General features: G+C 37.7%; 2 protein-coding genes across 4 annotated transcripts; both read right to left on the reverse strand.

Annotated features, from left to right (window-relative positions):
* Positions 1–1,671: 1,671 nt before the first annotated feature.
* On the reverse strand, positions 1,672–24,268 carry LOC100803797 (zinc transporter 5). Of its 3 annotated transcripts, none has more exons than XM_014771828.3 (11): positions 23,939–24,241; positions 22,531–22,723; positions 22,336–22,421; positions 21,960–22,044; positions 20,426–20,504; positions 20,143–20,273; positions 19,953–20,039; positions 19,687–19,805; positions 19,133–19,263; positions 12,447–12,560; positions 1,672–2,018 (listed from the first exon to the last, which is right to left on the reverse strand). In XM_014771828.3, the coding sequence occupies exons 1-10, from the start codon at positions 23,992–23,994 to the stop codon at positions 12,448–12,450; spliced, it is 1,080 nt and encodes a 359-aa protein (XP_014627314.1). In that variant the 5' UTR covers positions 23,995–24,241; the 3' UTR covers positions 1,672–2,018; position 12,447. The 3 variants fall into 3 exon arrangements, with proteins under 3 accessions (XP_014627314.1, XP_006603988.1, XP_006603989.1); XM_006603925.3 differs by having other exon boundaries at positions 1,672–2,024; XM_006603926.4 differs by lacking the exon at positions 1,672–2,018 and adding an exon at positions 3,244–5,734 and having other exon boundaries at positions 23,939–24,268.
* Positions 5,741–12,440, reverse strand: LOC113000492 (uncharacterized). The gene is made up of 2 exons (XM_041012857.1): positions 6,678–12,440; positions 5,741–6,593 (listed from the first exon to the last, which is right to left on the reverse strand). The coding sequence occupies exons 1-2, from the start codon at positions 8,198–8,200 to the stop codon at positions 6,020–6,022; spliced, it is 2,097 nt and encodes a 698-aa protein (XP_040868791.1). The 5' UTR covers positions 8,201–12,440; the 3' UTR covers positions 5,741–6,019.
* Positions 24,269–25,134: the final 866 nt, after the last annotated feature.

The raw sequence follows: 25,134 nt of genomic DNA on the forward strand, positions 1-25,134 counted from the left end.
TATTGAGATTGAGTATAATGTGTTAAATTGTGAGATACGTGTAAACATGTGATGGTGGATTGTGACACTATGAGATGTGAAATTGTGAATGAGTTTTGGTTGTGGATAAGTGTGTAGTTAACACTTGATGTGACAATAATTATATTGTGAGCTATGAATTATACAATAACCCGACCAGTGTTATCTTGAGAAAAGCGTTGATGTGCAGTGTTTAAGAGAAAATGTAGGTTTCCTATTCAGGAACCAGTGTTAAATTGTAGTGCAATTGTGTTAAACGTGTTTAAAAACACGAGTGTGAGGTCGTGGATATTGTATAATTCATGAGCAGTATTTGCATGAAAAAAAAGATTTTAGGGGTTGGACCTGAATCAGGAGGGAGAGGCCCTGATGGACTCTTCGAAGTGTAGGCCTTGGGAGTCACTGGGTTTGAGTGCTCCTTTAAGCCTATGTTGATCCCATATAGTTGGAACATTCTCGCAGAACATCGTGACCCTGACTGGTCTCCCTATGATCTTACTTAGTGAGAGTGACCTAACAAACACATTGTGTAGTGTGTCTTGTTATGTACTCATAAGCGCCACAAGGTAATTTTTCACTGACATGGTATCACATTGCATATAAGATTGAGTCTTAGCATAACTGTTGCATACGCTTGCTAATTGTTTATTATGAGATTGATGTGTTATTATGTCTTGATCGGAGTGTGTGATTCTTGTGTAATATGATTGATGATTGAAAGGTGAATTTTGAATGACAAAGTGATGGAATTATGTGAATTATATTTAAGTAAGTTTTATTTTATTTATATGATATGTATATCTAGTTGTCTTGCTTCTCTAGGAATGTGATAACTCACTCCCTGTGTGTTGTTTGTGTTTGGATCCTATGATGATCTTGAACTTTGTGTTCGGGAGAGCATATGACTAGGTGAAGTGCTTTAAGAAACATTGTGTTGAAGGACGTCGGACACAATGCTCTGATAGAATGTGACGATGGGACATAAGTTTTTATATTAATTGCATGTTGTTAGTCTATTTTATTTTATCTCACTAATTTAACAAAATATTTTTGTAAATTTTGACGGTCTTATTTTGAACCGAATATGTTTTAATAAGTTTTAATTGATAATAGTAAAATGGATGTGAATCTTTTACCCGCGTGAATTTGATTACCAATTTTTTTTTATATTTTATTTTATTTATATATATGTTAGAGTAGAGGGTGTCACAATATTGATCTATCAAACCGATCATCAACTCAATTAGGATATTGGGTCATGTATGTATGTAGTGTAATCCCCCGGTACAGATCTCTTTGATACGGTGGAAGGTAAATAATAGAAGAGAGAAAACTTTGAAATTTAAATAATAGAACTTTTATTTATGAAAGTTAAGTTTTCTCCCCCTTTTTCTTTCACTTTCTCTAACAAAACAAAGAAAAATTATAGGGTTATTTGTATTTTCTTTTTCTCCCATCGAAACATACCAAAAAAATACAAACACAAAAGAAATGGGGAAATAAAATAGAAAAATTATAAACTTTAAGCCTGATGCATCTTACAGACATTATTGTAAATCCAGATCATTAAATATACTTTTAAGGAAATAATTGAAACGAAAAAGAAAGGGACAAAAAATGAAAAAAGGGAAAGGAGAAGGGGGAAAATTAACAAACAAGGAAAAACCAACAGTTTGGCATATGCAATAGTGTCATTACAATGTGTAGTTAGCTCATATGAGTGATTCAATTATAACAAAATTCAAAGAACTTCTACCATGACCACGAATAATGCTTCTTTTTTCATGATATTTCAATCCCTCCTAAACTACACAATAAACTACCAGACTAGTAATGATCTTGTAGGAAGCAAAATAAGGAACTTGGTAGGTTAGAAGTGCTTCTCAAGCCCCCAAAGATCATATCAGATCAATCATCAAGAATTTGGTGTATAGCAAACTAGATGCTGGAGCTTCCCAAAAGTGGTGGATAACACATCTTTACAGCAGAATACAGCTTGTCTGCAACTAATGCACAAAATGAAATTATGGGTCAACAGAGTCCAATATCTTTGTGTACCAACACTGAACACAAACTAACTTAATATTCCTTCAGATAAACACATGCAATGTTATTAAGATTATTCACATCACCTCCCCATTCTCAAGGAAAAGGTGCATAACAATCAGTCAAGTTGAAATTATTTAAGGCTAAAATAACTTTTTGGTCCGTATAATATGTAATTGCTTTTTACTCCTTTTACATTATTTGTACTGTTCTGTTCTAATTGTTCTGGACAAGGAGAACAGGACAGTGTAAATAATCAAGTTACTGGACAACTTTATATCCTGTACCTGGTTTGATCAGCACTGGACAACCCAAATAAAACTATTTGAAATTTATTAAAACTCCCTTCACTCATTTTCTCAATTCCAAGATATTGAAAATGACATCAGAAAATGACATTGTCCACAATAATCTATACAGTATACTGACACATCAAAACCGTCACAACAACCACCACACTGCCCACTACCACCAACTTTGTGCACGCCATTTGACAGTAACTTCTATTTCAGGCACCATTGATTTCGTTGGCCTATTCATCATTCCTGTCGTGTTCCTCACCTAAAACCCAATTGAAGCCAATCAAGGTCTTTGAGTGCAACGACACTCGTATACTAATATGGCTTTCAAATAAATGAGTGCAATTGCAATTCTGGATTTGATAACCATTAATTAACGTCAAAGGTGAAAGTGTGAAACTATCCTTGCGACAAGAAGAAGGAACCAAAGAAGTTGAGGAAAAGCAAATAAGGAGTGGGAGACGTGGGATAATGAGGATACTTTTATCCTTTTAATTATATCATGCGGGACAAAAAGTTGTCTCTCAAATTAGTGAGTAACAAAAATTTTTGTTTTTGTTCTGTCCTTTACAACCTTTCTGGTTCTGTCCAACAACCATTTTTAAAATGAAACAAGGGATAAATAACTTTATCTTGTACTGACCCTTATTTTTTAAGAAATCAAACGGACCCTAAATCTTTCAAACTATCTCCAAATCAACTAATACTATTGACACTGAAAATTGACTAGCCATGGAAGAAAGTAATTTCCTGTGAAATTGCAACGGATGATGATGTATGGACAACAGTTGAAATCAACAAGTTAAATATAATTAAGCTCTTCAGCTAGTTAATAAAAAAAATCAGGTTTTTTTTAGCTGTACATGTAATTATATTTTTCTTGATAAAAGATTAAATTCATAAACATAGAGAGAAGAAATTTACAAAGAAATTAGAGAATAGAGGATCCTCCATCCTTCGCAAATAAAAGGGGAAAGTAAAACATCAAGCAAAGATGCCCAATCCCACCAAATATCTTTTAGACAAACCTCTTTAAAAATACAACAGAAGCTAATACCTAATCCTTATTCCAAATCAACTGTTGCTCCTAAGAAAACTGCTTGCGAACGCAAGCACAAGTGATACACCCTGCAACAAAATGCACCACATAAATTGCACATTGCTACCAAAGTTTACCCTCCTGGACCATAACCAGGAAAAGCTTTAGGGCACACCTAGCATCCACAGAAAGGCTGACCAATCTCTTCAGTATAAATAAAAGCATGCACTCAGCTCCCTGTGCAACCTTCCTATAGGAAGGCACACCTATCAGTCTCCCCTCCCACAATAAACCTTCTACATTTCCCACCTATGTGCGGCATGGCATCTATGTACAACTACAATCTATACAAAACGGTTCATTGTGAGATAGCCATTAGTTGCCAATATCTATTACTAGTATTTAGTTAGTTAACTAGTTGTTGATATTTATTAGTTTGTTGGGCGGAGATAAAAGAAGGCAAATTGCCTATAAATAAATAAGAAAGGTGAGACAGAGTATTGGGCATCAAATGTAGGAGAGGCCTGGACCTCTCAAATTTCCAGGGAAATCATATTGTTTCAGTACAATATTCTTGATACTGTTCTACAATGGAGCAGAGATTGGGAATTAGGGATTACTCAATAAAAATCTGTTTCTAATCTTCTATACCAGTCTCTACATGCATATTTCTTGCTTTCGATCAAATTCAAAATATTGATCTGTACTTATATCCCTATATAATTTTGAGCAAATTACACTCGTCTTCCCTGTACTTAGGACTTAATACACCAACTCCCCTATCTTAAAATGCATTTCTTTGACCTCCCCTAAGTCATCACCATTAACTAATGGTGTTAATTTTCAGTGAAAGTTCAAAAAAACCCTTTGACATACACATCCAAGAACAAGCGAAACACACAAACAGCCAACAGGGTGCATATACTTGAAGTCAGATCGTCACCCTCATCAATAAATCCTAGGATGGAGCGCTCCGATTGAAGGTAGAAGAGTGTGGAGGGAGGATCTGAGAGTGAATAAAGTTGTTCACTTGCTTCAAATTGCACATCAAGTTTATCATTAAACTCCCCATTGGTCCTTCCAATCTATGACTCCGAGATCCTTAGCAAAAGAATCATCCAAAAACCCAAATTTATTAGTAAAAAAAATGAGTTCGATTCACTTTTGGCAGCGTTCCGGTCAGGGAAGAGGAAGTCCACCGTGATGTTGCCACATAACGCAGTGGTGTCTGGCAAGTGTGGTGTATCGCAACGACGACAGCAACATCAGATTCTGTCAATGTGGTTTTTGCCACAGAGCACGGTGGTGGCAGGCAAGCGTGGTGGATCATAGTGACGATGGCGACATCAGATCACATCGACACAATTGTTGCTGCAAAGTGCGGTGGTGGCCAGAGAGCAAGCGCCCACAATGGTGACCGGATTTTGAACCTTTTCTCTTACCTTTTTAGTATTATTGGAAGTTGAGGTTTTTGTCTTTTTTTTAGTATTATTGGTTGTTTTTTTTGTTGGGGTTAGGGTTGGGTTTGGGCTAAGGAGTCGATATGTTTGTGGGAAGTGCGTTTGAGAAGCCCAATTTGTACTGGAACATGAAATGTAATAGTGTCCTTAATGCCGTTAATTTGTGTCCAGGTTATGCAAGTTGTGTTTGATTCGGTTTGTGTTTGTTTTGATCAATTCACATTCAACTGTTGATAGTTGTTCTTAGTTAGTTCATATAAAATTCTGTAAATTTTTAGTTTAGTCCATGTGATTCTATGTTAGTTTGAGTTTAAGAGTTTTATAATAGTTTGATTTAAAGATCTTGATGTGTAATTTGAATGTGTTAAAAATAGAGGACTACATTGCTTGAGGATTTGAGATACTCCAGAACTTGAATTTGAATGAGTGGAGAAAATTGTCACACTCAGCACTTAGCTTTTTATTAACACGTATATATATATAGTACAGAGAAAGAGAGAGAGAAGGGGAAAGCTGCCTTTGGATAAGGATTAGACACTCAGCTTCTCACACACTCAACATGACAACACATAAAGCTTAATACACACTCAAAACAGCCTTTTACCTACACAGCTGTCTACACAATACAGCTGTATACAATATATATTTAACACTCACCCTCAAGCTGGAGCATATAAATTAAATGCTCCAAGCTTGGAACATGAGCTGAAGCATAAGAAAGATTCTTCTTCTAAGTTAGATGTTGCGGTGAAGCTTGATTGCTTGATTGAAACCCATGACTGAAACTCAGTTGAGTACCAAACTGGAAAGGACTGCCTCCGGATGGAGTTGATGCCTATGAAGCACCGACACCGACACGGACACGTGGACACCTGAAATGTTGAAAATGTAGGAAACAGACACGGCTATATATATATAATTAAATAAAATAAAATTACATAAAATTAAATATGAGCGATATGCATAAAAGATCTAAATTGAAAATCAAGATTTATATATTCATCATCATCTCAAAAGAATTTTTCCTATGATAATGAGTCACAAAAAATACTAAGAGACCTCATTATACAATTTGTACGCTTTGTTTTTTTACAAAAAAAAAATTTATAAAGCAAGATGATGAATTAGCAACTTCAAGTCTTCAAGAATTCCACAAACTAGCAATCATCATTGAAAAAGACACCCTCTAACTCTGGTTCATCTAAAGACAAACTAGCAATTTCAAGAATACCACAATCATCAAGTGACCCAAAATCATCTCCAGCTACATCCCACATTTTAGTTTCCTCTTGATGATATTGTGGAGTATTCCTTGAGAGAAGTCGTAGGTTGCTATGAACAAATACTAAATTTTCAGCTCTATGTGGTGTCATCTTGTTTCTCTTTAAAGAATGGATAAATGAATATGTACTCCAATTCCTTTCACAACAAGAAGATGAACAAGGTTGCGCAAGTAGCTTAAGGGCAATCTTTTGAAGTATTGGAGCATTAATGTCATGAACTAGCCACCAAGCTTTTGGATCCATTTGACCTCTATCATTTAAAGAATCAAGATCATCAAAACCTTCTCTTCCATCCGAGAAGTTGGCAAACTCAATATTCACTTTCCTCCTTACATCCACATCAAGAAAGAACCTCTTGAAGCATTTTAATCTTTCACGAGTGAGTTCCATGTCTTGATGTGGAGGAACTCGATTAGAATCTTCACTTAACCATTCATGACTATAATATCTACAATTAAAAAGAAATATATACATGATTAAAATTTATGTAATTCTAAAAAAAATGTAAGTAAAAAAGTATAGAGTCAATTACCTAGGATTTAAAGAATGAGCTAAACAATGGAGAGGAGTGCTACTCTTAGTCCAACGGTCAATTAATATGGAGTGCACTACCTCATAAAAGGTTGATCCTTCACTCTCCTCCTTTCTCTCATATTGATATATGGCATTCTTCACCTTTTCAATCATTGAATCCCACATCTCATATACTAGATGGAGAGATGAAACTTTTGTATCCGTTCTTCTAAGAACATCATAGATAGGGCTAGTGAAAGAAAGAATATAATCAACCTTATCCCACCATTTATCATCCAACAAAGTATCTTTCACAAATTTAGCCTTTGCAACATCATCTTCCTTATAAGAAGACCATTGGTCACTAATGACCATCTCTTGTAGTCCTTTCTTCAATTGCTTGAATCTCTTGAGCATTACAATAGTGGAGGCAAATCTTGTTGGAGCAATGGATAACAATTTCAATGAATTGAAAATTGATAGTCTCATAGAGTGACTCATGATAAAAATTTTCACAAACATTGCATCATCCGCAATTTGAGTGATCCAAGAACATTCTTCATAAGCAACATTATTTTTTTCTGTATTCTTGGCTGCACATATATTCTTCAAAGCAAGATTTAATGTATGGACAACACATGGAGTCCAATAAATGGAAGGAAACTCAGCCTCAATTATTAAACCTGCTGCTTTACAAACGGCTGCATTATCTATCACAATTTGCACAACATTTGAGTGCCCAACCTCCATAATTACTTCCCTCATATGTTTGGCAATGAAATCTTTGTCTTTGATCTCATTTGAACAATCAATGGCCTTTAAAAACATAGGTCCACTCTCTGTGACAACCATGAAATTAATAAGAGATCTTCTTTGCGGGTCACTCCATCCATCACTAACAATGCTCACACCTTTCTGGTTCCATGCATTTTTAATTGGTTGTAACAAATTCTCCACATGTCTTCTCTCGTTTTGAAGTAATGTTGTCCTTAATTTATTATAACCTGAAGGTTGGTAACCACTGATCTGATTGTTGGCAGCATAGGCAAATGTCTTCCTATAATGAGGATTTCTTGCTAAATGAAAAGGCAGCCCCGAAGAGTAAAACATCCTAGCAATTTCATGATCAAGTGTCTCTCTAGCTTGCAAATTAAAGGCATTTTCTACAGATGATGTCTTTCTCTTTTTTGGATCAACACCAAGAGTGTTTGTATCCATTTGGTGTTGAGTAGAAACCGGAGGCAATGACACAGATTTTGTTTTTGACCTCACCACCCTCAATGTAGCCTTATTGTCTATCTTCTTCAAAGCTATAAGTTTGGCAACTGTTACCTTTTGACAAACTCTAACTCCCTTTCCTGTCATCTTCAACAAGTGTGCCCTCACTCTAGTGTAAGACCCATTAAAGGTAAAATCACAAATATTGCATTTTATCTCATAATTTCCACCACCAGCTACACTTTTTATCTTTGTAATATAGGTCCATATAGGCTTGGTATCATCATCTTGTTCTTTAGCTTGACTAGAACTAGAAGTACTCATCTCTACAACAATTTAAAAAAATAAAAAAACTAATGTAAACAATTTCTAAATAAAAAACAAACAACAAAAAACAATTTGTAATCAATGTTGACCGGGAATGTGAAAATAAATACGTTCCAAAAACATGTACAGGACAAATACATAACAAATTTATCTCCAGCTTAACTAAAAAGAATAATAAAGATTTAGAAGCTCCTCGTGCTGCATAGTTCATGTATGGTTTGTTTGAAATTTGAAATAAGATGGATAAATAATTAAATAGTGAAGTTGACTATTTCACAGCAAAAAAGGTAAATGCATTTAGAAGCTCCTCGACGTTGGCGTATGTAGCAGTGGTTATATTCTAATGAATAAGTCTTTGTAAAGTGGTATGTGTGTGTGAGAGAGAGGGAAAACAGCCTTTACAATAAAATAAAGTGGGATACTTTAAAGGCCTACGTGCTTTTTACAATGAGAAGTTGCTTTTTACAATAAAATAAAGGTAAATACATTTAGAAGGGAAAAGTGGTATGTGTGTGTAAGAGAGAGAAAACAGCCTTTACAATAAAATAAAGTGGGATACTTTAAAGGCCTACGTGCTTTTTACGATAAAATAAAAAAATGGAGAAACATGTAATACCCAGCGAATAACAGCCAAAGAGAGAGAATGTGTAAATGTTTAAAGAATAAAGTGGAACACCACAGTCCACACTAAAAGAAGGAAAACCAGAGGCATCAGGTAGCAAGAAAAGAAAAACCAGAGAAGAAATAAGAAGCAAAGCTTACCTGCGCGGGGAAGGAAACGAATGCGGCAATGGAGGCGCTTGCGGGAACAAGAAGGAGAAGACACAGAACGGCAGAAGAGGTATTTTTTTGGTAAGCATTTTAAAATAAATAATAAAAAAACCTAAGGCTCTTAATGGGCCACGACGCGCGTGTCTACGTGGTGGGCCGCGTCCAACCAGAGGTGTCTTCCTGTTCAACCGCGTCCGGTGACGGCGGAGGCGACGGACACCGCGTTGCACCGGAGTCGTACACGCATGCGTGTCCGATGAGAGTCTGACGCGGAACACGCCGGTGATGAGCCGCGTCCGTGCTTCATAGGTTGATGCTTCCAAATACAAAATTTGATTGAACAGGGGCAGGTTGCTGACTTGTGTGGATGTAGAGGCTATTGCTGCCGGAGTGAATGAGGATTGAGGAGTTGATGCACTGGAGGTTGATTAAAACATTGAGGGAGAACTGGCAGAAGTACACAATGGATGGCGATGATGTACTAAATGGGGAACCAAATGCAGACTTAGTGGGCTGCCAACTAAAGTAGAACTTGGACCACATTGGAGCTAACAGAGTAGACCACCGAAGAGGAAGCAGGAGTGTCAAGTTCAAAAGATGTGGCAGGACTTGAAGAAGGAAACAACAAATTCCCAGAAACAAAAGTTGCACTTGCTGCAGGGCTGGACTTCAAAGTGATTAGTACTGATTAGGAGACAACACATTCCCCCTCACGAGATGGAAGGTGGAGTCAACACTTCCAGCTTGGGATGAACAATACAAGTAGAAAAATAGACAATGAAACATGCCGGAAATACATTGGCAGCAGATTGAAAATGACTGAAAAACATTCAAAGACAATTGGAATATGTTGAACCATTAAGCAGAAGCCACAACACCATGCTTAACCACTTAACAAAAGCAAACACACTTAACCACCTAAAAGGTAGAAGCAAACCAAAGCTTAACCATCAAGAGCAGAAGCTAAACATGGTGCTTAACCACTCAAGACAGAAGCAAAACACAATTTTTGAATGCTTAACCACTATAAAGGCAGAAGCAACACAACAATGTTTAACCATCCATGGTAGAAGCTTGACATTAATGCTTAACCACCATGGATAGAAACTTAATGACTTTTTTTTTTTAATAGTAGAGGTTCTTGACCAGATTGAACCCCAGGGACAACAATTGCTTCAAGGACAGAGACAAGGAAGAAGTTGCTGGACAACAGGATCAACAAATGACCTAAAGTAGGGTTCTTGACCAGATTGAACCTTGGGGACAGCAATTACTTCAAGGACAAAGACAAGGAAGAAGTTGTTGGACAACAAGATCAACAAATGACCTATAGTAGGGTTCTTGACCAGAACCCTAGGGACAGAGATATTAAACTACAGACCACACAACAGATGAATAGAAGGACAGGAGACAATGGAGCTGCACAACAAAGGGTTAAGAGAGACAAATGAGGAGGGAATAACCTCAAACACCTTGCAAGCATGGTAAAAACTCCAAACCCAAACTGAACAAACTCAAATTTTCCTTCAAAGAGGAATATACACAAAAACCTTGTGAGCACTTCTGGACAAACTAAAAGAAAACTTTAAAACAGTAGCATCCCTACCAATCTTTCTTCGAAAGTCCAATGGAGGATGTCCAAGAAACAAAAAGAACAACGCCTGAAGTTGACATTTTCCAGAACCAGAACACAATGGAACTTGGACAGGAGACAATGGAGCTGCACAACAAAGGGTTAAGAGAGACAAATGAGAAGGGAATAACCTCAAACACCTTGCAAGCATGGTAGAAACTCCAAACCCAAACTGAACAAACTCAAATTTTCCTTCAAAAAGGAATATACACAAAAACCTTGTGAGCACTTCTGGCCAAACTAAAAGAAAACTTTAAAACAGTAGCATCCCTACCAATCTTTCTTCAAAAGTCCAATGGAGGATGTCCAAGAAACAAAAAGAACAGCGCCTGAAGTTGACATTTTCCAGAACCAGAACACAATGGAACTTGGAAGGCAGCTGGAAATGGAGCCTTGACAACATACAAAAACATACCAAACTTAGCAACTGCTTTTGAGGAAGGACTTCAAGCCAAAGCAATGGGTACCCTCTGGATTGGTAACAATATTTCTGTTTGTAACACGAGAGAGAGCTGCCCAGCAAAGACAGTGGCTGACAGCAGAGAAGGAGAAAGCAGGACTGGCAGAGGCCATTTTTGATCAAAAAGACGAAGCCCTAACGGAGAACGAGAAGGGAACGCAAGAGCTGGACAGCAAAGGCTAAAACAAGGGCTGAAACATGCCTAGAAGAAAAGGATGAGACGTTTGAAACTAGTCCGGCAAGTTTCCGGTGGTCAGAGGGCGGCGCATGGACTTCACACGCCGAGACTGGCACGAACTTGCAGCAGCGCGTGGCTGGGATTCTGGCCACGCAACTTGTAGGGGTGAGTCACGCTCCTCGAGGCGCACTCAACCCTGGATTTGCCGGAAAAAGTGGTGGTCGGAGTGGCGGCTAGCAGCCGGCAGTGGCCGGAGATGGCGGCGACGCCGGAGACAATCAGAACGGGACTGTACCCGCTCTGATACCATGTTAAAAATAGAGGACTACATTGCTTGAGGATTTGAGATACTCAAGAACTTGAATTTGAATGAGTGGAGAAAATTGTCACACTCAACACTTAGCTTTTTATTAACACATATATATATAGTACAGAGAGAGAAGGGGAAAGCTGCCTTTGGATAAGGATTAGACACTCAACTTCCCACACACTCAACATGACAACACATAAAGCTTAATACACACTCAACCTCACTCACACACTGAAAACAGCCTTTTACCTACACAGTCTACACAATACAGCTGTATACAATATATATTTAACAGAATGAAAATATTCAAAAGGGCTAGAACATTAGTGTGTCAATTTTTTGTTTTCCCGCAATGCTCTATGCTCCACGCCTCCTTCACTATAGTTTTTTTATTTCAAAAATGCAGATTGCTTTTAATTTGCACAGGGTGGAAGATGAGAGCATTTTTGTCCTAAAATTTCATTACACAAGCATGTGCCTCACATGAGATGGGTTTGGGTTAACAGAACTAACACTGTTAATGTGGAGGGGGTGCAAGTGTAACAGAATTACGAAACTCTGGAGTTTTGTGTAGAGGTTATGAACGGAGGGGGTGTGAATGTAATAAGTCCTAAGTGCAAGGGAGGCGATGTAATCTGCTCTATAATTTTAGATGTTTAAGGACTATTGCTTACAAAATATCAAACAGACATTGCAAAAACTGGTAATCAGGCTCACCATATATTAGAATCAGTAGTATAATATTGATACTCAATTATCATCCTAAAAAAATGTTGTTAGGTGTCAATTGAACAGAGCAGAATGCATAGATACCCACTCACACAAATGGACCAAATAAACAATTGGCAATAAATTTACATTTCATAAGTTGAAGGAATAAAATGCGCATACTTCAAGTAGGTAGTGGTGACATCAGGATTTGATTATCAAATTCTCCATTGGATAAATCTGAATTTCGGATAGAATCTTTTCTATTGTGCTCCAATGAAGTTGCTTCATATATCCCTACATTATTCCATTACAATGAACATTTAAGATTATTAGCTACTAAAAGAGAAAAACAGAAACAAGAAAGCCTTAATTCAATAATCATTATATTTACTCTCTCTGAAATACAAGCTCAATTCTAGAAGATAGGAAAATGTAGTTGAATGGTAGTGAATAGTGACTAGTAATTTTGGAGCCTCCTTAAAAATCAAATTATTACTAGTAAGAAAAGGCAATAAAAAAACAGTGAAGTTCAAGAATTCAACATGAATTGCTTCAAGATAAGCTGAGTTTAAAACAGATTTAACCTTTTTCCAGAATATGAATGTCATTTAAAAATCCAGGGGATAAAACCAATGTATATAGAATCTGAGAAGCAAAGTATCATAAAAACAAGTTAGGGCCTGTTTAACTTCCTTCTCACTTTTTGGTTTCAAAAACTGCTTTATAAAATAATTCCATGCTACTCGGCAATCAATTTCTTGTCCAAAATTGTTTCCAATAGCTGGTCTGTCTCATTCTCTTTTTCTATTTTGTAGTCCTACCTCAAGAGTGTGGGTCATTGGAAGTGGTGTTGCATGTCGTGAGGCATGAGCTTGGTGTGGGCAACTATTTCCTTGGTTTTTTTTTAAACTGAAAACAGTTTTTGAAAATAGAAATCAAACACACCCTTAAAATTTGTAAGGCATGACAAAAAGTTATCAGCTACTAGTTCAGTTATAGTGTTCTTTTTTTTTTTTGAACTGCAAAGATAATATATATATATTAATCAAATAATAGTACCAGGGGTACTACATGATAAGAAGGAGCTAAAGTCTCCAGGAACATGAGTTCAAAAATACAAAACACAAATGCCCTACAAGAATCCCCCAAAACCCTTAGCCCAGCAGACCACAAACTAAATAAATGCCATAGGCATGGTTGAGGACCATTGATGAAAGGGGGCATTGAAGTCCTTTTCCCACCCCCTCAGCCAGGACCAAGTAAGAAAGTTAGTGTTATCCACCAGCTTAGAAATCTGGAAAGGCTGATTATGAAAGATGACATCATTACAGAGCTTCCATATGGACATTGTAGCTGCTATCCAACAAATTTTCCTTCTTGTATTCGAAGCCTTCAAACCTGCTATGGAATATTGCTGAAGGAAGTGCTCCATGGGCCTGCAGTGAAGAGCTCTATCCTCCTTAACCCAGGTGTTAAATTCCCACCACAAAGGCATAACTTTGTGGCAAGAGAAAAGCAAGTGGGAAGCAGATTCAGAGCTGGTTTGACAGAAGGGGCATAATTCATTGACCAGATCAACATTTCTCTTGGATAGGTTCTCCTTAGTAGGAAGCCTATCCCAAAGCAATCTCCACGCAAAGGTTAAGGCTCTAGGAGGAATTTTAGTATCCCACAGCTGGCAGAAACCAAGCTGATGATCTGCAGGAGACAACTCAGCTTTAATGCAAAGATAAGCAGATTTAGAAGAGAATATCCCATTAGAAGCAGCTCCCCACACCCAGCTATCCTTTGACAAAACATTCAAGTTGATGACAGCAGTCTGATCAATAAAATCTGAGGCTATCCCCATTTCATTGTCAAACAAATTGCGCCTCCAAGAGAATTTCCATTCCCACCCCGATTCACAGAAAGAGCCCATCTCTGCTACTGTATGCTGTTTTTGCAAGGAGATACGATATAGCTCTGGATATTTATCTTTAAGAGCCATCCCCCCATCCATCCAATAGTCCTCCCAGAACAGAATTTGATCACCTCTTCCCAGCCTCCAAATAAACTGCTTAGAAACCTCAGCCATACACCCATGCTGGTTAATGGATCTCAAGTCAAACCACCAATGAGAGAAATTAGGCTTTGGTGGCCCCCCTTCCAAGCCTCTCCAGCCTCTATATTTAGAAATCAGGATATGGCTCCATAGCTGATCACTTTGCTGGAACATCAACCATTTCCATTTAATTAAAAGAGCATTGTTGAGGGCCTTGATATCTTTAATACCCAAACCTCCCCTTTCTCTAGATGAACAAACATGGCTCCAAGCTATCCAGGCAATCTTCTTTCCTTCAGAATTTCCACCCCACAAAAAGTGTCTTCGAATAGCATTTAATCTATTAATGACTGCTGAGGGAGCCCTGTAAAAAGACAAGTAAAACAAGGGAAGTGCTGTTAAAACAGCATTGATAAGGGTGATTCTTCCAGCCATAGAGATGTTCCTTTGATTCCACTTGTTCAACCTAGCCTCGAACCTTCTAATGATAGGCTCCCACACCATATTTCTTCTCAGATTAATGCCTATAGGCAACCCTAGGTAGCAGAAGGGGAATTGAAGCATGGCACAATTAAGATAATCAGCAGCGGCACAACACCATTCTTCAGATTGGCCAATTGCCCCAAAGTGGCTCTTGGCAAAGTTAATTCTCAAGCCTGAAACCATCTCATAGCTTCTAAGAATGGCCTTCACAGCTTTGACATTATCCATAGAAGCTTCTCCAAAAAAGATAGTATCATCAGCAAATTAGAGGATGTTCACTGGGATCTTATGCTTCCCCACCAAGAAACTTTGAAAGCAGTTTTTGATTGAAGCTTCCCTCATCATTCCTGTCAAGCCTTCAGCCACCAAGACAAACAATAAAGGGGCCAAAGGGTCCCCTTGCCTCAAGCCTCTTTAAGGCTTAAATTCAGATGTAGGGCTTCCATTCACAAGAATAGATATAGAGGCTGATGTGAGGCACCCCTTAATCCAACCAATCCATCTATCATGGAACCCCATTCTTCCCATCATATAAAACAGAAATTGCCAAGACACCGAGTCGTAAGCTTTTTCAAAGTCAACTTTAAACACCATGCAAGGCCTCTTAGACCTCCTAGCCTCCTTAACCACCTCATTGGCAATTAAAACACCATGGAGCAGCTGTCTACCCTTCACAAAGGCTGTTTGCCTTTCATCAATGAGGTGGTTCATGACCTTGCTAAGCCTATTAGCCAATATCTTAGTAATGATTTTGTAGACACATCCAATGACGGAGATGGGTCTGAAATCATTAAAGGATTGGGGGTCCGTAATCTTAGGGATAAGAGCAATGAAAGAAGAGTTGAGACCCTTGGGGAAGGAAGCATTCACATGGAATTCTGCTATAAATCATAGGAATTCAGGCTTCAATTCCTTCCAAAAATGCTTAATAAATCTGAAATTAAAGTCATCTGGCCCTGGGCTTTTGTCATTGCCACAAGCCCACACAGCACACCTTATCTCTTCCTCTTTAAAAGGTTCAATCATAATATCTCTCTGAGTAGAAGTCAGACTTTTAAAAGCAACCCCATCTAGATTAGGTCTGCTCAAGTGAGGCTCATTGAACCTGTTCTGAAAATGATGAAGGATTTCAGCCTTTATAGTGTTAGGATTTTCCACCTAGGTGTCACCAATCTGCATTCCCCTCAAAGCATTTCTCCTCCCCCTGAAATTAATAACTCTATGAAAATAGGATGTGTTGTTGTCCCCCTCTTTGATCCATCTGCATCTTGATTTCTGCCTCACAATAGACTCCTGCATAGTAGCTTTTCCCCAAAGGTCAGCTTGGGTTTTCTTGAGCTCCTGGACTTGTTGTTCAGAAGGTTGAGCTGGTATAGAATTCTCCAAGTCATTTAGTTTCTGTTGAAGCTGTTTGACTTTGCTGCACAGGTCTCCTATGTTGTCTTTACTCCAGATTTTTAGCCTCTGTTTAAGATGCTGAAGCTTGCATTTTAAAGCATAACCACCCCACCCCATAGGCTGATAATCTAACCAACAGTCCCTCACTACCTTCTGAAATTGCTTGTTCATTAACCATCCATCATAAACCTTAAAAGGTTTAGGGCCCCAATCAATGCATTTAGATTGCATGATAATAGGACAATGGTCAGAGTAATTCCTCTCAAGGTTAAATTGGGAGCTGTCAGGCCATCTGGACAACCAGCCATCAGAAACACACACTCTGTCCAGTTTGCTTTTGCAGGAGCCATTAGGCCTAACCCAAGTAAAGGGTTTACCCACACAAGGAATATCATCAACCTCCATTTCATGAAGCCAATCATTGAATTCAGATATTAAGCCATTATCTGAATTGCTGCGGTTACTTCCCAATCTTTCAGAGGGATTCCTAACACAATTGAAATCCCCTACCAGACACCAACAATCATCCTGAATTTGAGATTTCCTTCTACTCAAGCTCTGCCACAGCTGTCTTTTACCTTCAATATCACAAGGAGCATAGATATTGTCTACAACCACTCTCTGCATCTCAGCCAACCAAGTCCCACCCAACATAATAAATCCCTTTTCAGTGATTCTGAAATCAACCTGAAAGTTGTTATTATCCCAAATACACAGCAGCCCCCCAACAGTGTTCTCAGCAGGTTGCCATTCCCATGCAACATCTGAGTGGCCTCACAAAACCTGACAATCCTCCCTAGAAAGAGAATCCCTTTTTGTTTCTTGCAAACACAGAACATCCACTTGATGCTTTCCAACCAGTTTCCTAATAGAGGCCCATTTAATGCCTCTACCAAGCCCTCTAATATTGTAGGAAAGAATATTCATCTATGAGTTTTCCTCTCTCCCAACTCCATAGCTTCATTTCTGTCCCTAGCCTCCATGTCTGCAAAGCTTTGAATAAAATCAGAATGACCTTTGTCTGTTTCCAAGCCCATATGTGTCCCCAATTCCCATATTGCTGGGCCTCTTCCAGCAAATGATTGTTGCAAACAATTTTACTTTTTAATTTTCCTTCTGCTTCTAATTGATTGTGGGTTTTACTTTGATTCTGAATAACATGTGATGGCCATATCTTTGACTCCTTCTAGCCCTTGAGTTTCTTCTGCCACGGGTTCAAGCTGGGGGGCTTTGTAGTGAGACACTCTCTGTCTTCTGTAGACTTTGGAGTATTTTTCAGGCTTTTCATTAGGGGATTGGGCTACATAAGTGTAGCCATCCTTATTACTCTCTTCATTTTTCCATAGTAGGCCCGAGCTATCACTTGGCCCAATGCCTGATTGGGTCTGATGGGGGTACAAATGGGTGTGGGGTTCCATTAGCAGAGTGTCTTCCACGTGTACCCCATAAGGGAGCTGATCTCCAAAAGCTTTTACTCCACCATTCAAATTGTTGCCTTGAGAGTGATTCCCCTTCTTTCGATAATCAGCTTGAGAGCTGTGCTCAATTGCCTCTTTAGGTAGGGCAGTCCCTGCTTTCGTTGCTGGTTCTCTGATTCCAGGGTCAACATTTGCCTTAAACGGGCCCTGGGTTCCCTCCTTTGTAGTCACTATCTCATCTCTGTGATCTTCATCAGAATGGGTTTTACCTAGCAGTCTGTGTTCACCGCAGTGACCATTGGATTCTCCTTTTGTCTGGTAGTTTCGAGGGGATTCCAAGTTCGGGGATGGCAGCTCCAACGAGTACGAGGAAAAGCCATCGATGTTGTCGTCGTCATCTCCGGCGATACCTCCGTCCTCCAACGTCACCTCATCGGACCAGACGTCGGACAGAGAGCTGCTCTTCTGGTTCACGACGTCACCAATCCCTGTCTCCTCCACAAACCAGACCTGGTAGTCAAGCTCGCCGGCGTGAACGTTGATCTCCTTCGATATCGACGGCGGGAGGGGAGTTCGGACCAATATACGGGCTCGGTCCAATCTGCGTCGGTTGTCGGTATCGTCATCTAGTTCGATAACGTCGCCGATTAAGGCAGTGGCTTTCCTGAAGTGGTCCGCGCCCCACATCTCTATCGGGAATCCCCATACTTGCAGCCAAACGACCCTATTTTGTGGTCTACATCCCGGCCTCCACCTCTCCAGAGAATAGAACAATGAACTTCCATTGTTCTTCTCCGTTTGGATGATGTGCTGCGCCTTTTCCTCCGATAACCCCATGAGGAGGATCATATCATCGCTGAGGAATTTAGTACAGATATTATATCCTAAGTCCCATGCTACTCGATCCTCTATACTCTCCACCGCCATAACCTTCTTCAACTTCCCTACCCAAGCATCTTTGCACCAGTATTCCCCGTCTTTGATAGGTGTGATCGAAATGGTGGGTGTTGCCGCCTCGCGTCTCGCCTCGCGTCTCATGTTGACACCTGGAGCAGCTCCCTTGGCCGTGACTTCAGCGTATGTTCTCCGAGGTGGTGTGAATGTTTCTACTCGAGGTTTGTATAGCTCCTCATTTGACTTCCCCCCAAGGCTACCTTTCTATTTCAGCTGTTGATTCCTTGTTGTTCTTGCAAACCGGGGCAAGTTCACAAACAGCTTGTAATCATGAATGAAAATGTTATCCAGCTTCACCTCCAACTCTCTTGCGTCCGAGACTCCCTTAAACCGCACAAATTCATACCTTCTACCCTCCTTATTACAGCGTTTGGCGATGAAGACTTCACGCACATCACCCCAACGTTTGAAATGTTTCCAGAGCAGCTCTTCATTTGCTTCTTCAGGGAAGTGGGTGAAGTAATATGAAGTAATATCCCCCTTATTTCTCCAGTTAAAGTGTTCTACAAACAATACATGAAAAATATAATTTAAAGGGAATAATAATATTCAAAACTAACTGCTAAACATACCAAAACCTAATATTAAGCAGCAAATCGTGAATCCTGTGAGAGAAAAATCCATCTTGTACACTTTCTCCATTATGATGATGCACGCACCAGCTGCTGCTAAGTGCCTTGGTGAGGAGAAAACCATGTGTAATCTACAAAAAGAAAAGTAAGAATTTTCAGCTACTTCACAACAAAAAAGAGTTCCAAATGTCATGCACCATACAGAACTTAAAAATTCAAATACAATTCAGATCTTCCCAAATCAATTTTGAATTTAAATTTGACCTAATTTCTATCCAACTTCTTTCATATACATTAGATGAAGTCAGATATAAGTCAATTAATTAATTTCTAGACAAGAAATTATAATTTCATAAAACTGAAAATTGAATAATTGATTCTAATGAGGATTAGGAGAATATTACAGCTGGAATGCTTATGCCATTTGCTAATAGTTATTTTATAGAACCTTGTCTGATAATCTAAAGAGCATAAGAAACTTAATTTCAAAATGCATAAACACTTTCCCATTACTCACTTTACTTATGGCAAGATTATTATCATTCATGGCATACCTCTCCTCTGCAATACTGTCGGCATAAAATATCACAATATTTCCAAACAGAATAGTGCTCAAGAAGGCCCAAGCAGAAAAAGGAAGCTTTGTGTTGCTATCAGATTCAGATGATGATCCCTGAAGGACATGAAAGAGGGGGGGACAAGAGGGTTATGAAAATTGTCAAATGTCAATCTTGCAAAAACCACAAAACAATATAAGAATCCCACAAAGACATAACCCTATTTAATATAGACGTAAAAGTGAAAATTACAAAGAACTCACTATGATCATGTCCCACATGGCAATAGGAAACATAAAACATGTTGCAGAAGCAATAGTTAAAGCATGGAGTCGCCTTTTAAGTTGATTCTGAAAACAAAATGTTCAGGGGTTATGGAATGGATACACACAAAACACTTTGCACCAAAGTCAAAGTCAAAGTATGAAGTGCAAATTACATAAATGTTACCACCTTGATTGAAACACGCCTAGCAATCACTCTCCTGAGTGCAGATAGAATACCAGCAATAATAGGGACTAACATTTTCCTCAGACCCAAAACTGGTTCAGTTTTAACCTCAGAATCATCTCTATCTTCCCATGGTATATTCCAGTTAAGTATACAACACTTACAGAAAAGATAAAAAGTATGAAAAACTAAACAGAAAAGAAAAAGAACACACGGAGAAAAAGATATTTTAGCAGTAAACTTGGTAAATTTAAGAAACAAGATAACGCAGTCTGACTGAGGATATAGAATGGAGAATGTGTTGCAGTAGCCCATCCTTCTGATAACAGGTATAAGGATGCCAACATGGCAATAAGGCCACCTATCTGGTTCAAAATAAGAAAGTATCCATTGGATTAGAGAATATCCAAACTTATGTTTCAAACACATTAATCACAAGCAGCAATACAAATCACATTATTTAATTTATCATAGTACAACCTGGCTTAAATCATAGTAGTCAGTGAGCTACAGTGCAGTAGCAGAGCATAGCAACCCTAGGCTACTATGGGATTCAAATAGTGGAGCAATTTTCAATAGTAGCCATTGCAACTGTAATAGCAGCATTTCATATGTTATAGTGGCACTACCATGATATAGGCTTCAAAAAACCCTTTTTTACTCCTAAACAAAATAGTGATTTCTTCCACATTATCTAATGCTTTTTTTATTCGAGAAACATAATAGGATTTGAAACCCTTCTTCCTAGACCAACCCTCAAAAAGTTAACTCTGTTTTGACCTTTCTTCCTTCACACTTTGCAGGACTATTTTGCCCCATGTTCCGCTCTTTCTTCTTCATTTAAACTTCCCTGTTCACATTCTACTAATTTTTATCTAATTTGTTTATGTTCTTTTTCTATTAATTTCACCATCATCGTGATGGTCTCATTTAATGTCAGTAATCATAATCCAATGAGTGAGTTCCTAATAAATAGAGTTAACAACAAATTAAGGGTATAAAAGAAATTTAACCCTGGGTAAGTTTGAAAACTAGTAATTGTTTCTTATAAGAGTTTAATTCCTATGCACTGACGGCGTAAAACAGTTTAACACCATCATCCAATCACAAATCACCGTTTGAATTACTTTAAGATAATTATTTTAAAAGTCAAGAAACTTACCATACGTGGTGGATTGTGATTGAATGATTGTGTAAAACTTTTTACACGGTTAGTGTATAACCCTTTTTCTCTTCTTATAATTAGGACCAAAGAAAAACAAAAAAAAATTCTTATAGGACCAGAGATAGTATCATTAATTTCTTAAATTTTGGGATTTTTTTTCTTTTTGAGAATAAAATAGTGGTCATCTCAGTCCCCGCTATAGCATTTACAAAGTTGGCCACTACGCACTGCTATCCAAGATTGATAACTATGGCTTGAATTTTTTATTATTATTTTATCAAAGAAGAAGGCTTAACAATTTCCTAAAGTTTTTACACAAAAAAAAAAATGTTTTCAATTTAGAGAAAGAGGGAAAGTACAACTAGGGGAGAGAGGTGATCCACCAAAAACAGTAATGACCAGACAGAGGGTAAAAAAACAGGCTCAAGGAGAGGGGAAAGAAAAACATGAGACCTTCATTGAAAAAGGTAAAATCATTCAGGAAATAGTCACAAGTTACAACTTCACAATAGATTTACCAATGCAGATAAAGTAGAAAGGAGAAATATTGCAAAAACATTCTTATGGAACAGGTATTTAAATCGATTTGAGCACATGGTTTCATGGTGTAACTTATATAATATACCTAACAACATAAGTATCTGAAAAGGGTTACCTTTTTCCACAAATGACCTCTCCTACCATATAACACTGCAGAAAGTACTCCAAGAACAGCACCAGAATACTCAGCCAATATTGCTCTAAATTATTAAGAAAACAATGATTGCATTAAGTTCATATAGCAATAAAAATACTTTCTCATCAAAATCAAAGCACCATTCACCTCAATACTAACATGATCAAGAAATAGCTATATAATGGTAGGATGACATCAATGATTCAATTGAACTTGGACTATGACAAATTGGAAATCAGTGATTTACACAACTGAGCATCAGCCATGATGCCACATAACTCAAAGCAATTAAGACTGAGCACATGACACATTAAAGTTATCAACTGAAATTTTCTTTCAGAATATAAAAACCAACCTAACTGGCCCACATGATTTCAGTCCCTTTCCCCACAAGACCAGATAAAGTGCTGTTATACCACCATTTATTATAGAAGGAACAACCTGAAAAGACAAATTGTAGTATTAAGGAATGTGCATTCATGATAGCCTCTAAGTCAAATTTAATTCTTCTTTCTTAAAACTCTCTGAAGAGAATAGAAATTAAATTCACCTGTGCGTTAGAAAGAGGCCTGCCCTTCCAAGGCTTTTGCAAAATCAAAAATAGGATGGACGCTGGGGCCAGGCAGGCAAACAGAAAAAGAACAACAGAAGCACCAGTCTGCAAGAAGTAGCGGTACATGGAGTATATTGACCATATCCTCATGAAATTTGCAACAATATGGATTATCTGAAAGGGTGTGTGTCTACAAATCAAAATATTCAATCAGCACAATAAGAGTGAACAAAGTTAAAACATTCAATACACAACCCTCTTCTATAAATATCCAATAGAGGTAATCAGTCACTAACCAGTACGGTATAGTAGAATGTAACTGAAAAATTCTAAATTTATTATGCATAACCACTAAAAGCAGAATGCCACAACACATAATCAACAAAACAGTGTAACCAGTTAATAACCAAAAACGCTATATTACAAAAGCTTAAGGTTTTTTTTTTGGAAGGTAAAAGTGTTATATTTATATATATGGGCACAAAAGCTTAAGTTGTATGGTAGAGACACATGAATGCTTTTGTATTGCTTCTCTAATCTCTAATATGCCCCTTTCACACAAGAGCCCTTTGCGCTTGAAGCTCAGATAGTACCCATGGACCCACATTCGGCTTGCAGTAAATTAAACTTTTTATAAGAAGAATAGGGACAGCGAGGGTCAAACTCTATAGACCACTTGACCCTAAAGGCTCCAATACCGTATCATAACTACCTCAAAAGCTTAAACAATTAGGTCAAAAATGAGTTCTATATTGTGTTTTTAACACATGCCAATGGACTAAATTTAAAATACTACTTCTTTTTATACAGATCACCCATGCATCTTCCATGGAAGGCAATCCTACTCTTCCATGGAAGGCAATCCTACTCGTGCGAGTAGAACCACTATGAGCAGTAAAACTCTCCCTCCAAGTATGCAGCAAATATTTGGTAAGAGATTATTTCTCAAAAATAAGTACTTATTTCAATATTTCTCAAATATTCTCTCAGAAAAGCTAATGATCAAAAGAACCTGATTATTTCTTTAAAATAAGTTGAACCAAACACACACCTAATAAGTTATAGATTAAATTGAAACCACTGAGGGCATTGCACTTTCTCTCATGTTAACTTCAAATTTTCCCTCCACACAAATAAACACTTCACAAACAAAGTAAACAACGCTTGCAATAACTATCCAAAACATGACCCAATAGCTCAAATCCAGCTCCTAAAACAACTAACACATTAGGACACGGCTTCAAGGAGAAAGCAAAAGCATTGCCACACTTCAATGCACCTAGCCACAGCCCCAATTGAACACAAAAAAACAGCCTCAGAAATCAAACCCTTTAAAGATATTAAAAAATGGGCCATACCCAGAATCGATTTTGGCTAAATTTTTTCCAAAAGGAGAAAAATTTACCTGAAATGTTGAGGTGGGGTGCCCCGATCCTCTGAGACGCGGTTCGGGGACATCATTGTGGGAAGCACTTGTTGGAGAGAAAAGTGAAGGGGAAAAGTGTGAAGACAGTGATGATTCAAATCGAAGTTAGAGTGTGTAGCGTGGTCCAAATCACGAACACGGTTTCATGGCTGATTGGTTTCTTCGATCAGACACAAGAAAAGAAGAGGTCTTGTTTTTCTCTTCTTCCTCAAGTTTCAGTTCGTCGTCCTTTGGGTTTGCTGAGATGGGCACTCGGAAAAAATAACTGGGCCATGTTTCGATTTCTTTATTGGGTAAATAATCAATTTCTTCATGTACATTGTGAAAATTTTCTCATTTTTATTCTTCAATGTATATTGTGCTCAAAATTTTATCCTCGAAAGAAAACTTAAATTTTAATTCTTCAAAGTGAAAAAGTAGAACAAATTCATTAATACGTTAGTCTCTCACACCCATTAATGAAAGAGATTATATGGCACAGAGAAAGACAAAAATAATGGTCAATATGACTATTGAGTAAATTAGATCAAAATGTCAGTAATTTATCATTATTAAGATGTCAATAAGTTATCATTGAATCAAAATGTCATTAATTCTTTCATTGAACCAAAATGTCAGTAATTTTTTTAGACCAAAATGTTAATACATTTACAATTGACCAAAATGTCATTAAGTTACCATTGGATCAGTAGGTTTTTATCGGACTAATTTGTGAGACACCAAAATTTGTTTCATTTAAGGATAAAATATAATTTAATTTTTATCTTCTCCCCTTTTTTATCGTTATAAACATAACATTACAATAAACACTTAAAAAATAGGAAAGTAAGCATAAAGTTAGAACAAATATAATAACAAGTATAATATTAATTAATAAGCATAATCTTTTTGTTGTTATGAATTTTCTAATGTGGCAATACTTTGTCAAAATATGATATTCAAATAAAAATGCACAATCATTAAAGTAATCCTTACAAAAAATGAGACCCAACTTGATTTTGTTATTACCTAATGTTATTACAATTAGGGGTGGGAATAGGCTAGGCCGGCCTACAGGAGCCTACGACCTGGCCTACATAAAGTCTGGTCTGCCCTGCCCTATTTAATTAAAAGGCTAGGCTCAAATTTTTTTTAAAAGGCTATTAAATTAAATAGACCAGGCTTAGGCTTATTAA

The sequence above is a fragment of the Glycine max genome, chromosome 19, assembly GCF_000004515.6.
Source record: "Glycine max cultivar Williams 82 chromosome 19, Glycine_max_v4.0, whole genome shotgun sequence".
Taxonomy (NCBI): domain Eukaryota; kingdom Viridiplantae; phylum Streptophyta; class Magnoliopsida; order Fabales; family Fabaceae; genus Glycine; species Glycine max.